Raw genomic sequence first — 15,742 nt, 5'->3', positions numbered from 1 at the left:
AATAACAGAACAAAACCTTTTAAAATGTCTTTACTGAGAGATTCTAAGGCCTGTGGATTGTTGTCTGCAATTCGAAGTGAATGGAACTGCTGTAAACATCAACATGTTGCTGAAACCAGGCAACATGGGTTCAAATCCCCAGCTCGCTCTCACTGGCTCACCAGCGGCTGGAATTAGAAGTATGCTGGTGAAGGTGAATTTAAAATAAAAATAAAAATAACCTAATTGGGTTAATGGTATAATATCTTATTATGACTCACTTGCTACTACTGTTCCTCCAGGTCAAAATTGCACCTGGATAAACTATGCTGGATTATTCACAAACAGTCGCAACAACTTTCCTTCCACTAAACTAAAGGACATCGCTGTAAACGAGATGCAGCAACTCAGCGGGTCTATTGATATACGTGCTATTTCCTTACTGTTTCATCCTTCTGGAGAATAAAACCACAGTGGAGAAGTACACTGCTCGGCAAACTAGCTTTCCCCGGTGTTACATTTAATTAACGCATTAAAAGCAAGCCCTCATCCCAACGCACACCGAGCTCAACCTCCCGCGGAGCCCCTTCTTAGCCCGGTTGTGAGCGAGCTGAAGGCTGTGCAGAATCACGCAGTGTATCGGTTTGGAAGTACAGAGTCCCCGCCTCTCTCTCTCCCTCTCTCTTTCGCTGTCTTCGGGAATCTTTTTTTTTTCCAGAGACCCTCTCGCATTGCAGACGCTGAGCTCTCCCAGTCCCCTACGATAGAAAAAGAGAGAAGCTCTTTGCTGGTCCGTATTTTGGGTGAGACAGACGTGGAACTACGCTACACACCACACTGTTCTATACTACAGTACACTACAATACACTACACAACACGACGCTAATTTAGCATAAAGAGCGAGAAGCAAAAAGAGTATTTTAGTCTGAGAGACGGAGATACGCACATACTCCAGTCTGGAGATGGGAGTGGTGATGGGAACGTTTTCCATGCAAACCAAACAAGTGGGCTTTCGCAAAGGTAGGGTTTCCTTACTCGATTTATTTATGTATTTATTTATTTCATTTTATTTTTGAGCTCAAGCATTGTTAGGGTTTTGTGTATTTAAGTGACTGTGAGTGTTTTGCATAGATGTCTTATGAGTTTGAGTGAGTAAAAGAAAGTGCAGGTGGATTATTTTGTCTAGTACGTAAATATCAATATGCTTATTGTAAAATTAGCACATTATTGTATATTGTGTATGTGTGTGGGAGGGGGTGTACCTGTGAGAGTGCATGAGGGAGCTTTCTGTGTATTGTGCATATTTTGTGTGCACCCTTGTGTTTGAGTGTATTTGTTTACAGGTGTGGAGTCAGTGTGTGAATGTGGGAGATGGGGATTGATTTGTGTTGGATCCTGTTTATGTGGTAGCTCCTTCGTCATGCAAAGTGGATTTTTTTTTTTCCTAGAAGCAGTCTGCTATTTTCCGAAACCCCTCATTCACTGCCTGTGAGTGATTCAGAATTTGAGTTCAAAACAAGCACAGTATGTTCTTCCTCGGTCTGCTCTATGTCTCATTCTTCAGTGGATACCATTCTGAACATGCAGAATGCTGTTCCAATGATTGTCCTCTGTTCTCCTCCCTCTGAAAGCTGGTTCATTCAGATCTCAATGAATGGTTAATAAAGCATGTTGCAACTCAACCAGCACCAACATGTTCAAGTTCATGCCTTCTGCAAACCTGTCGCCACCTATACAGCACCTAACCTGGTTTCTATACAAGGCAGGTGTGTGTACCACATCAAAGGTCAAATTGATTACTTCTAATCGCGTGCTTAATGGGGCTCAAGAGTGGGATTGAGCTTGCACGTTAACGCTGGAATTGGATAAGGTTCAGGCGATCTGCATCACAAAGTGCTGACAAGGGTTGCAGACTAGTTTTCCATCACAGTTGTTTTGAATCTGTGGCCCAGCATGAGGCCTTAGCATGCCAGGGAAGGTGTTGATAACTCTATTGGGTGCACTTTCTCCCACCTGAGGGAACTCAACCAGTCCACACACCATGTGGGGAATGACCTGAAATAAAACTTAGTGTAAATGTATCTATGGCTGAGCTGGAAGAACAGATTGTCAGATGTGGTTTGGAACAAAGTCTTAGTTGCTTACCCATACTACTCTTCACATTTAGACAGAGGCTGCCAGTGACTCACACAAATGAAAGAATGACAGAGGCAGCTAACACAATTTGTCTGAGACAGGCTTCTTCTGCTTTTAAAGCAATGATATATAAGTGTATATATGGTGCATGGGGGTATTGTTTCCAGCTTCTGGTGATGAGGTCATTGACATATAAAGGTAGGCTATTCATTACTTTGTGACAGTTATAGCTGTTATAATATACAAAGCCTCCCGCATACGATGTGCCAGTTTGCACTGATCAATGATGGCATGCATTAGTTACAGTGGATTTAAAAAGACCTGTGTGCTGTCTCAGGAATGACACATTATATATTTAAAGGTCTGTCATTTAGATCTGGGAGGTCTTTTTGTGGTTCATGCATACAGCTGTCACGTACCCCTGCCGGCATGACCTGTAAGCGTTCTACGGATGTATTCAGTGTAAAGCTCACACACATTGTCATACTCAGTGTAATCATGATGGAGACAATGGAAGTGATCCGAGTTATCAAATCCAACCAATGCAGTGGAGTCTGTTCAATGCATAGTGATGTCATGTGAGGTTTGTCTTAACCTTGGAATGCACAGCCCCCACTGCACAAATGTCATTTAAATATTAGATAATGCACACACCACAAGAAGAATAGAAAAAGGCAAAATGCACTGCACAATGTGTGTGAATTCATGAATCCAAGGGTGGTTGACTGTGACAGGGTCGATTTAATTAACTGTAGTTTAAGAACAACTAACATTATATCTGGACAGTGTGGAAGTTCACAGCCTTGATTGAGAGTTACAAATAATCCTTGTGCATGCACAATGGAAAGGGGCTCATTGTGTACAGTTGTAAAGAGCTCTTGAACTCGCATGAATGAAGAGATGAAGCTCTCCTTTCCTTGGCCCATATTCAAGGCGACTCATTAATCAAATTCGCGTTCCATTCTAATGCTGCAGTGTTTTAGCTTCACACATTATAATAAAAAAAGACTGTAAATTTAACAATTGCTTTTGGGATTAGTAAACGTGTCTATCTGACAAGCGATGGAGAATCAAGGGACTTCATTTTTCATGTTAAACAGAAGTCATAGACTTCAGAAGTTAAATAAATCAGTCCCCTGGCATGGGGCGGACTGCAGGAGATTCATCAGTGCCCATGGCTCAGAGCCTTCTACAAATTAGCCAGTCTAATTCCCACTGCATTAACTCTACAGTGGCAATAAAAGGAGACATAGAGGAGATGAACATTTTTTGGGGGGATGTACAGAGGCAACTGAAAAGTTTAGTTTCTACCCCACACACCTGGGGTATAGTAACGCTCTGTCTCTCACTCTGTCTCTTTGGAACCGCTACTCTCCCCACCAGTAAAACTTAATTACTCATCCTGGAAAAGTTCCATCTTTCAACACACAGATTGAGCCTAATAATTGAAAATTGTGAGCGGTGTCGTCGTGTGAGGAAACAGAGCAGCTGCTGAAATCACTGTTCTGTGAAGCTGCTTCCAGCTAGCACAGGCCAGGGCTCATAGGAGGATATGTATTTATTATTATAGTTTATTTTTCTTTGACAAACTAATAAAACACTGAGACAAAATTCAATAATTAATGCAGACTGAACTCCTGATATTCATGATGCTACAGCTGTGACCAAAAGCTTTGCATCACCTAGAATTTTAATATTGAGACATAGTTAAAAAAAATAAAAATAAACTATATGAATATAATTTAGATCTTTTACTTAACATCATGTAATCTAATAAGCTACAAAATGACATTGCCAAAGTCTACCAGAAGCCATGATAGTAGTACAGTATTTCATGTTAGATTTAGAAATGTCACATTTTTCACTTTCTGTCAGTTTTTCGTTAGGTATATAGAAAACTAGAAAGCGACATGTAATTCAATATGTTAACGTAACATTGTTCAGCAGGTTTCATTGGACTTGATGAAGAAAAATGAGTTCATTCTATAGTGATGCAATACATTTGTCCTGAGCTGTATATTCCATGCAGTGGAATGGGTTGCCATGATGTTCTGCTCTTAAAGAGCAATGGCTGAGCTATGTGTATTCATTTAATACACTTTCAATGCAATGCTTTTAACCCTGCAACCTACAACCATGTGCATTATATACACCTGTCCAAAACCAATCAGCAACCAACAAGCTCCTGGCTCAATAGTCTGCATGGTTTCAATTGAACTACATTGAAACACTGTACTGTGAGCCTCAGCTGCGAATTAGTGCAAAGCATTTATCCCATTAAAAAGGCATTGATTAGCATCGCCTTGAATGAGTTACACAGCGTCATGGCAGACTTCCATACCGCCTGCCTGCACCCAAGCTGTCACACCCCACTGCTCAACCAACTTCATTCACAGTGCAGGGGAATAGTAAGGTCAGCACCAGAGGGCAGGTATCCTGCAGTTTAACAGCCTTGCACTTCTCTGTAACTGCTGTTTGAAAGCTTTGATAAGATTGCTGCTTCAATGTACTTACAATGCACACAAACAACAGTTATCTACTAGGGATTAAGGCCTGGTCTGAAACCACAATTCCACATTTCCCAGGCATTTAATTTTGTCCTAGTTTGGGCTACACCTGCAGGGCTGCTGTATTAGAGGGAGCCCAGACAATAGCCCTCTTTCTGTCTTAGCCAATCATGTGTTTACACTTGCTAGAAAATGCACAGCACTGATTGTGCCTCCTCCCTTGTGCTGCACACAACACTGTGCCATACCCTTCTGCACAACACTGATAGCCCTTGACAGCACTCATTGTGCCCTTGCAGTTGTGCCTCACTCTCCAGTGATCGCTGTTTCATTTCTCCACACTCTGCTATTTCCACGCATACTAACTCCCCATGGCTAGAGCTGTGGCAGACAAAGCCAGCGGAGGGGCTGCTGAATGAGATCTTCACCGAGATAACTGCCGCTGCCCACTTCCCTCCTGCATGCCCTGGACTGAGATACTCTTCATCATCTCTCCAGACACCTGCGTCAGTCCTGCTACCTTATTCTTAATTCCATCACCGTATTCACCAAGCTACTTAAATTCTGTGATGTTTTGTGTTTTAGTATTCATTGCTGATTGGTATTTCATGGATCACTGAAGGTGTCTTGCATGTTAATAGCAGTGAAAGCGCAAGGTTATAGTTTACAGGGTGCTGTTTTTTTTAATTTTGTAAACCATGTGAATTTATTTGATGTATATTGTCATGCGTATAAATGGATTGGAACCGATTTTAATTAAATTATAATAATGGGCTGAGAGAGGAAGGAAGCTTATTTTGAATAGTCATTCAAAACAGGTTTGACTGAACAAGTGAAGTAGAAATTCAATTGTCCATCTCTTGCTGTATTGATAGTCTTTTGCATCCAATCTCCATTCAAATTCCTTTGACTGCTTTGTTTTTGCAGAACTCTAATGTTCATCCAGTTAACAATGACAAGTGTCATCATTCAATGCAAGCATTGTTCTTAAAGGCATTCTCTAAGTGAACAATGTAAAAAATGTTCAGAGAAAGAGCAAGAAAGAGAGGCTGAAGGAGAGAAGAGGGGACGGCATAAAAAAGAGAGGATAAAGCAGGAAAGGCAGAGTGAGGGGGTGAATGAGCGAGTCTTTTCAGAGGAGATTGCGAGCAGTAAGATCGATTACTGGAACATGCACTGGAGTCTAGAAGTGATTATTTTGTAATCCCTCAGGCTCTGTCCTACCCTGCCAAATAAATAACTACAACCTAAAACAAACGATGCTGAATTAGATTAGCGAGTGTCTGGCAGGCTGGCACGGCACCTCGCCGTGAGAAATCGCTGCTGCCACCCGGTGCAGTGTCAGGGTCGTAGAGGTTTAATCTTGCTTTCTCCAGTCACTCTCCGGGAGTCCACTGATGAGGCACTGGCATTCTTCTATTGTGTCTGAACTTGGGTTCAAATGTGTCTGACTTTGGCTGTGATGTGACTTTTTAACTAGCTTTCCCTGGTGTTACATTTCATGTGCAAAAAAATAAATGCTACTGTACCTTTTTTCATGGTCTAGCCTCTCGTAGTTCTTGAATTAACACTAATTCAATCCTGGTCCAAATCTAGATAACAGATCTGGTTGAATGTACTTTACAGAAACCTGCAGACATTAAAATGCAGCCCACCACGTTGTGTATACTTTAAAGACAAACATATACCAAAGAGTTATGCACACTGCTGTTAGAGAGACTCGTTTTCATAACATGTATATATAGAGCATAAATAAATAAATAATATATATATATATATATATATATATATATATATATATATATATATATATATATATATATATATATATATATATTAAGGGTGAAAAGAGCTGTGCTGCTGAAGTTGACCTGTCAGGGGTGCTATTCCAGGAGGTGGGCTCCCTGACAGTGTACTGCGTGATTTGCACTAAAAACTGACTTTAGCTGCTCATACAGATATAAAAACAGCAAGAGCATGAAAGGATAGATTAGTCATATAATCACTTCTATCAGACTCTGTGACAAATGTACTGTAGATCAGTGTACAGGAAAACAACTGCCAGTCAACTGCATTGATAGCTGGGTTAGTGTTGTCAAACTGCTGGTTGACATCACTCTAACTATAATCCACTGAATATTTCATACCTGTGCTCACTGCAACTACACTCTAAGAGGTGTAGTAGATTGCACACGTCATAATCAAAGAACTTGCAGTTACTAAATGTGATCACGGGTGGCACTGTTGGGTTTTGAATACAACATGTGCCATCAGGAGACAGCATTTTTACAGTTAACAATTAGCAATTTTAATGAAACTCAAAATGAAACTCTGTAAATGTTAGCGATGGAGCAAACAAGTTAAACGAAGGCATGAATGAAATGCAGATTGAACCAGAGTAATTGCAAAGGGTTTACAGTAAATGGAAAGTCTGAAATAATCCTGCTGAATTTTCTGCAAGCCCCAGTGCCCAGCTTGTGTCCAATTCCAGCTGTCCGTCTCCAATTGAATTAGCCACACAGTGATATTCAGCTGTAGTTGGTCTTGTGTAGAAGTTGCATTCTGGTGCTGTTGATATTGGCTGGCACAGTGCTTTGAAATGGTGTGAAGAGCACTGAAGCAGTTCACTCCAACCTGCTCTATTCATTTGTGTCGCTTTCCTCTTTTCTTTTAATAAAACAAAGATTCTCCACGTTCTCATTCATTTCTATCCGGGAAGGCTTTTGAATTATTAAAGCGTGCCACTGTTCTTGCCACCTTTTCAGAGTCCCTGTGCCAGTTTATAGCTTCTCTGGCATTCTGGGTTGACACGCTGACTTAGGTCTGCCAAGCGGGTCAGTCCTGGGCACATTCCACCGCTCATCTCAAACCTTACACTGCTAACCTTACACTATTAAACCACAGGACTGTAAATCAGAGGGCTGTTGAGTGCTGCTGAAGCCGTTGGTGTAGGTGTCATGCAGAGTTCTGAATTTTCAATAAATCCAATTCCTGGTGTGTATATTCCTCCTCTGCCATTCTAAAACAAGACACATGAGAAATGCTTTGAAGTTCACCCTGTCACTTCCTGTGTAATATCTGTTTAAACACGGACATACAAGGATTCAGACAATAACAGTGAATCAGACACTTCAAACAGCTGCCAAGGGGAGTTCAGTCTGGAACTACGCTGAATATTAAAGATGCCTTCGCACCAGCGCTGTTCAAAATTAAAATCCCTTGTTTTGTAACAGCATTTCATTCAAAGCTTCAAGGCACTATACCTTTGCCAAATTGAAATTGCACCTGTTATGGTGACACGCTGGGTATCATTTTTTGTTTAAATTGCTTATCAGTGTGTATTAGTTTTTAGAATAGGTAAACTATGAAAATGTGCCTGCTGGCCCATTCTAACAAAGGATTCTAACATCATAGCTGCCCTTCTTTTGCCCCTTGGTACAGAAACCATATGTTACTTGATTGATGTTTTTACAAAAAACGTCACTGCCGATTTCTGTGCAATCCTCAGAGCTTCTAAGTGACTTCTCTTTTTTTCACATTGGAAAACCAAATATTTAAGAAACAAAAAGGGGAAACTTGCTGAGGGGATATTTTAGCAGTTCATGCATCCTGTTTCCACCATTCTCAGAAACACATTTGTGATGCATTGCCATTGTAGCGCCTCTGTAGTGCCATTGAACTTCATTCAGCCTGAGATTTCACTGGACTTCAGTATACATTTTTTACGTCATGTACATTTGCAGTGAGCATTTTAAAATGTTTGAACGACAGAGGAAAGAAGAATAGGTGCTAGACAGAGAGGGAGTTTGTGCTCTCCCACAGGGAGTTTTGTGCTGGCTTTGTGCTCACGTCCAGCTGGCTGTTTTGCAGTAAAATATAATGTTATTGCTAATTAATGAAGCTGAGTTTCCTGAGCATGAATAGTGTGATTAATAGTGCTGCCAGGAATGGTTCATTCATTACAGGACATCATACTAATGCAGTACGCATTGAGTTGGCTGAGGCAACAGCCGCAATAATTGCAATGTTTTGGTGTGGCATGAATAGGGAAGGAATTTACTCTCACTGACACTTTGTCTAAATACAAATACAGCGTGATGATGTTGCAACAACAACAACAACAAAAGTATGATAATAAAAAAGCCCAGTGCTGACTCTACTGTCAATGTACTTTTTAATAATTTTTCTTATTGCACTTACTTTAAAAAATAATTCTTATGCCCCCACAATCCTATGCCTTCACACATTTTGTAACAGGACGAGGACAGTTAATTTTGCTAGTTCTCTACTAAGTCTTTACCACAGGCATGATCTTAATTTTGGTTAAACACACACAATTTGTTTTAGGTCACAAGTAAAGGTCATTTGGCAGGCTTGTCTTTACCCTCTACTGTATATTCAGTGGTCCACATTATTTTCAAATCCTGCAGCACACATTAATAAAACCCGAACAGCAGTTTATTAATCTGGTGCGTGGTGGTTTTAGAGTCTGGTCCTGTACCCAGCCCTTCTCTCCCGGCGTGATGGCAGGTAATTCGTTTCGCTGATGAAAGATAACTGCCCTAGAATCCCAGAGGGACGCTGACACTAGAATAAAACCTGAATCTATCCTCTCCGCTAATTGGATCATTGTACGATCCTGCCACGCTTCATTTGCATGTTGGTTTCTGCCTGTCACCCGCTAGATGCTAGGTGCCCTGAGATAGACCTGGGGATAAATACAGGGGTATGGTTCTGGTTTTACATTTTAGTGCTAATGAAAGGTGGTGTGGTGTGTTAATGAGGTCTATAACATGAAGGGTTAGACTGCTACAGACTCCCAGAGGTGAAGGCCTAGTGCACTGGAAGTTTTTAAAAGAGCCACGATGAAAGAAAACCGAATTGTGTTAACGGTTAACCGGAAAGGAGGGAACTGTTGGCATATAGAAGGACAGATGAATAGTATAATATCTTATAGGAGAGTGACAATAAAAGGTAATTCAGCTCAACTTTAGGGTGGTTTCTTTGGATTGAGATAGTGTTTAAATTAACATGCATTACATCAATCTGTCCAATGGTATCAAATACCACTGTCAACGACAGGTGTCCCAGAACCACTTCATCTTTGAAGGCTGTGCCTAAGACCTGCTTGCTGACACATTCAAAGCTTGCCTTCATTGAGTTATTGGCTCTGTTCAATGCTCTTGCATGAATTGCGCTGTATCAGAGTAAATGGTAGATTTTAAAGTTACCCGCGGGAGGGATTTGGGTGACCTCATGAACCGCTAGAAAAAGTGTGTCACTCTTTGGAATCAGATGGGGGAGGCTGGACTATTTCCTAGTGTTCTGATCAGCCATCCGATCTGACGGGTTACAGTGCACTGTATTTCCATTTGCTTGGTTTGCTTTAGTGGTTTTAGCAGTTCCGTTAAGTCACTGCGTGTTGGTTATTCCTGAACTTCTGATGCTGAAAGTGGTGCGCAATCACTGGATTTCATGACTGTTTTATTGCATGAACTGAGCAGTAAACTGTGTATACTGTACTGTAGTACCACAGTACATTTGTATGTGACGATCCCAAGACGCTTAATAAAAAAAAGAACAAAGCTTTTTTTTTTATTATCATCTGTTTTCTACAGCAAAAGCAGCACACATCAATGTTAATTGCATGAAAGCAAATATTGCACACACCAAAATTATTTTGGCTGAAAAAGAGGCTTCAATCATTATTTCAACCAGTGTGTTCCCCCAACTTCCCCAGCATCAGGAATCGACTTCATTATGCAGGTGTACTACTAAAAAAAAACTAAAGCATATCATTAATAATCTGTGAACAACAGCGTGCGAAATGCAGGTTCAGATTCATGGCACTTTAGCTGACATGTTATTGGAGGTTAAGATGTGAAGTATGATGTTCATTGTGAAATTCTTAAAAATTGATTCTCAATGGGAGTTCAAGGGTCATAAATCTAAGCCTCTGAATTAAATTAGCAGCAGGCCCAGTGCATCATGGCAGGCCTTGGGGTTGAAGTCTATTGGAAGTCTATTTTTTTTGTTTGCTCTCTGTTAAAAGCATGACCCTCAAAGATGGAACAGATATGACTTGTTCGTAATTAATTTGAAACTCGATGGGTTATTTCCTCATTACTTGCTGGGTTAGATCATTCGAATCCGGCAATCCTTTACTTCAAACCTGTAGTGAATTTAGAAACGGCACACAAGCTCGGCACATGTTGAGATAAGAGGATTGGCTTCTGCTGTGAATGGCAGCCTGGGGCTGTGTGAAGGAGATTAAAACAAGTCCATTTATGGGGTTTTTTATACTGTATTGGATTGGCTGGCTCTCAGATCCCCAGTACTAGTGTACTACCTCATTGGAATTCGTTTCCCCTCTTTCATAACAGATCAGGTTCCAGCTGCTTTATCGTGCTTTCTTATTAGAGATATTAACAAAGTAATTGGTGCTCAAGGGCTGAATCTACAAAGGAGAAAGAGCTTTCAGTTACAGGACCCCCCCCCCCCCCCGGATTGTGGAATAAACTACCATCTGACATTAGAGATGCTGAGACACTTTATATTTTTAAATCACGATTGAAAACTCACTTTTTATACACATTTTTAAATGTGTTCTTTCTTCTCTTTTAATTTCTCTGCTAATATCGATGTTTTTTATTTATTGTTGTTTCGATTCATTTTTTTATTGTAACTTGTTTTTATTGACTTGTAAAGCGCTTTGAGATACTGCAGTATGAAAGGCACTATATAAATAAATAAATGTACCTACTTACAAATCTGAAATGAGATTAAGAAGGTGATTTTCTTGACAAAGGTTTATGTTATATATACAGTATACAAATATATCAATTTTAAATCTTATAGGATTGAAATCTTTACCTTGTAGGGTTGCTACCTCTGAGGTGGTAGAAATCATATACCGTATTCATCCAATGGGTATCATTGATAATATCACTACTATAGTATTGACAACCAGTTAATATGGGACCTGTATTGCAGTAATATTGTACCGTAACTTGATATATGTAACGTGTGCTGAATTTAGCAGATTGGAAGCATACGAGTAAATATCTTTTAGTGTTCCGGGAAGGCATGTTGAAATCCTGGGACAGCTTCCTCAAAACCGGGATGATCCAGGATAAACAGAGACAGGTGGCAACCCTCGGACCTTGATGTGAATATACAGACTGCAACACACAAGGCTGCATTATAAATGTGGCATTCTGGTTCAATCGCCATTAAATAACAAGCGCCCAATAACATGTGCTTGCTGTTGTTGCTTCTTGTTGTAAACGTATCCCTTTCTTGCAAAATAAAATGCCAGTGTTTTTGATACTGTTTTAAATGTTGTATATGCCTACCTGTGGAGTGGTTATAGCTGTAGGAGAGATTTAAATTATCATTATAAAGCTCCAACAAAATCCTTCATGCAGTATGGAGCTACAGCAAGCAAGACTGAGTTAAATTGATCTTGAACAAGCTCAGCGTTAGATTGGTACGGAATAAATCACTGCCTCACCACACACCAACAAATCCACTCCATCCACCAAACCACAAAGCTGTCCATCTCTTAACAAACTGCTTATTTTACAATATTTCCAAAAAAAAAAAAGTAATCAATAACACGCCCATAGTGCGAAAAGATTGGAAAAAAATATATATATTTTAAACCCAGTCCCAGAATAGCTTTTGCTGTGGGTGGCTGCCATCCAGAAGGGCCCTTTCACTGTTGGTTTAATAGACGTATTATTCAATAATGACCTACTAATTATTAGGTTTCTGTAAATAATTCACAGATGCACAGGTGGATCCAAAAACATAGACTGGAGTAACTCTTGTTGCCTCAATATCTCCTATATGATTCCCTGTACTGTTGATCACCTCTCTGTGTTATAATCTGGGACCAGAGATTAAAATGAACTCCTACTCTTTGATGTTATGTCAGTGGTGACAGTTGAATTTGGGATCTAAAGTCTCTATGCTACTCATAAGCTGTTTCCAACAAGCCTGGAGCTTAATTAAGATTTAGAATTCAGATCTCTTGGATTGCAGTCCTCACCTTGAACCCCTGAGTTACTTAATAATATCTTTATATGAGAGGCAGTCCGTCTCATTTAGCCTCATTGCCAAACCAGTCTTTGGTTTGGATTTACTTTCAATATCATTATGAATTTGTTGTTTAATGAATGCCTGGCTTGAGAGAATGACTGTAGCATATACAATTCAGATTTAAGAAAAATGTTGACATATCTCTAATACTCACAAGAAAACATGTAAATACATGAAACACACACAACAAGTTACAGTTCACACATTCAACTACTTGCTTACACACATTCAGATCTATATGGTTGCTAGTCATGCATGCAGACAGGATGGGTGTTTTAGTATGCAAAGGGGGTGCTTTGTGTGTGTGTGGTGGGGAGCTAGGCTGTGTAATGTAGTTTAGTGTGGTTTGCATGTGTGAGTCAGTTTTGTTCCAACAAAAGGTTCTGATCCTTCAGTCAGCCTTTCTCTGTCCTGGGGAATCTGCACCAGTACTGGAGCGTTGACAGCTTCTCGTTGTGAATAATAACATAGCAGCAGGGCCGAGAGGGAGGGAGGGAGGGAAGGAGGCAAGGAGGCAGGGAGGCAGGCAGGCGCTGTGTGTGTGTGTGTGTGAGAGAGAGAGAGAGAGAGAGAGAGAGAGAGAGAGAGAGAGAGAGAGAGAGAGAGAGAGAGAGAGAGAGAGAGAGAGAGAGAGAGAACTGAATGCTCACGCAAACACAGAAATAAATAGAGAGTGAGAAGAGAATTATTCAGGGTAGCAGCTCCCAGTTTGGGCCCAGAACTGAGAGTGAGAAGCTGGGACCAAGGCTCACAAAGAAACACACCTGGGCAGGTGAACCTGACAACGGGCATAAGCATGGGAGCAGTGGTGGGCACCCTGTCCTTGCACACCAAACAGCGAAGACCCTCCAAAGGTAAGCAGGGAGCTGGAAGAAAAACCTAAACATTATCAAATATAAATCAATTGCAAAAGGTGATTCAATATTAATGAAAAATCGAAAGAGAGAGAGAGAGAGAGGGGGGGGCTTTGAAGGAAAAATCAAACAAAACAAACCACAGTTCTTTGAGATGAACAGCTCTGGGCTTTTTATTTCACTGTATTTTGTTTTGTTTGGAGTCTTTTTTATTATTCTGTTGCTGCTAGTTTACACCTGGGATCTTTCTCCTCCAGCTGGGAAGCACTGGGGGTGGGATCTGGAGGTTTCTTCACCCCCATCTCCAAAACCTGCCCCTTACCTCACACGCCACGTGTGTTCAGGGAGTTTAGGAGAGTACTTTCATGTCTAGTGTTATTCATTTATTGGAATTTAACAATTAAAGAGACCTGTACATACCTGTATCATCATTTTTGACAGTGGCTGGTGCAGTGTGTTAGTTCCAGGGTCAAACCTCAACAGGTGAATCCCAAATTCTGTGCATTGCGTGTGTATCTTCAAAACATACACAGTTTGGATATTCTATTTAATCTAGAGATCTGGAAAACAAATTGGTTTGAGGGGAGCTAGTTGAACAAACCTGGAACTCCAGAGGGGGTCATACTGAAGGCATTGGCTGTCTATAACTCACCTGCAGGCCACAGTATTGCATTTCAATGTGCGTGCTTTTTGGCCACTATCTAGGTTCAAACGTACATTCTCTGAAAGAACAAACATGATCTTGAGAGTGGAAAAATGCTGGCTGCAAGTAGCAAATTATCCAAATGACTCATACACCTGATTTACTGTGCATATCTGCAATGTGTTGGATCTTCTTTCCAGGGGATGTGTGTTTCAGACAGACACAGTGAAAGTATTGTATAGGGGTGTTGTGTATTGAATGCAGTGGCAACCTGTATTGCATTCTGCTCATGCTTTTTAATGCTTTTTTTTGGTTGTTTAAATATTTATGTACGCACAGGAGCAATCACACATTTTTACTGATATTCAATGTATGTGTATGAGGAGTGGCTTGTCTAGCACTAGATGCTTGGAAATCCAAACTGAAAACACCTGCAGTGTGTCTTTTTAGGATTTTGCTTGTTTGTTTTTCCACAGCTGTGGAGCAAATGTATTACATTTTTAGTTAATTGTTTTTAATGTAGCAAATTTGCTTGCCAGTGAAGTGATATAAAATTAGTATAGTGTCTTGGCATTTTCCTTGATGGCTGGAGAGTAAACTGAGGCCCTTTGCTTGCTAGCCCTACCCTGCTGAGCAGCCACACACAGCAGCAGGTCATTAACAACAATATGGGAAAACATAGAATAATAAAAACACAGCCATTTGAACAATTAGTGTCACACCTACATGGGCAATTCCTAAACATCCCATAATTGCGCATTGTTTCCTTGCGCATTGAGTCCCAGGGCAGCAGTGTGGAGTAGTGGTTAGGGCTCTGGACTCTTGACCGGAGGGATGTGGGTTCAATCCCCAGTGGGGGACACTGCTGTTGTACCCTTGAGCAAGGTACTTTACCTAGATTGCTCCAGTAAAAACCCAACTGTATAAATGGGTAATTGTATGTAAAAATATTGTGATGTCTGTATAATGTGAAATAATGTATAATGTGATACCTTGTAACAATTGTAAGTCGCCCTGGATAAGGGCGTCTGCTAAGAAATAAATAATAATAAAAAAATTAAAAAAAAACTAGGACAGATCTTTGAGGTGACATATCTTGTTTTCAAGGGGAAGGAACAGACAATTGACAGAACATCCAAACATCCATACAGCATTAGACACTGACTAAAACATGAGCAGCAACTGCAATTAAACAATTTCATGCAAATTATCAATTACCTGTTTTGTTTTTGTTTTATTCCACGCATAATTTATGCATTTATTTACTGAGTAGGTGTAGCTTGGCAGAATTTGCACTGATTATTATTAGTGGAAAAAATGGTGCATTCATTGTGCTGTTGAACAGATTATAGTAGGCGCTTGAGGGCTATTTTGTAAGTAGGTAGAGGAAAATGTGAAAAGAATAACTAGTAGCGAGGATCTTCCACATCGCTTTTTTAGGGTACAAAATAAAAAAATAACAATAAAAACAGGGACATTTCGTTTTGTAAATTGGCTAGTTTGAGATTAATACAACAAGC

The 15,742-nt window shown here is 40.3% G+C and overlaps 1 protein-coding gene across 3 annotated transcripts in view; it reads left to right on the top strand.

The window, feature by feature from the left end:
* Nucleotides 1-15,742, top strand: part of LOC117413430 (Kv channel-interacting protein 1) — an 83,104-nt gene that overhangs the window by 18,427 nt on the left and 48,935 nt on the right. The window contains exon 1 of one of the 3 annotated variants that reach the window (XM_034022612.3): nucleotides 288-999. The exons of 1 other annotated variant lie outside the window; for it this stretch is intronic. In XM_034022612.3, coding sequence (XP_033878503.1) covers nucleotides 942-999 — 58 coding nt within the window. In that variant the 5' untranslated portion in view covers nucleotides 288-941. Of the gene's footprint in view, nucleotides 1-287; nucleotides 1,000-13,359; nucleotides 13,580-15,742 lie in introns of those variants that run through there. One more of the 3 variants, XM_034908763.2, reaches the window with a different exon arrangement.

This window comes from Acipenser ruthenus, chromosome 23 (assembly GCF_902713425.1).
Source record: "Acipenser ruthenus chromosome 23, fAciRut3.2 maternal haplotype, whole genome shotgun sequence".
In the NCBI taxonomy this organism is placed as follows: domain Eukaryota; kingdom Metazoa; phylum Chordata; class Actinopteri; order Acipenseriformes; family Acipenseridae; genus Acipenser; species Acipenser ruthenus.
The sequence above is the reverse complement of the archived record's forward strand: the minus strand, read 5'-3'. Positions and strand labels throughout refer to the sequence as shown.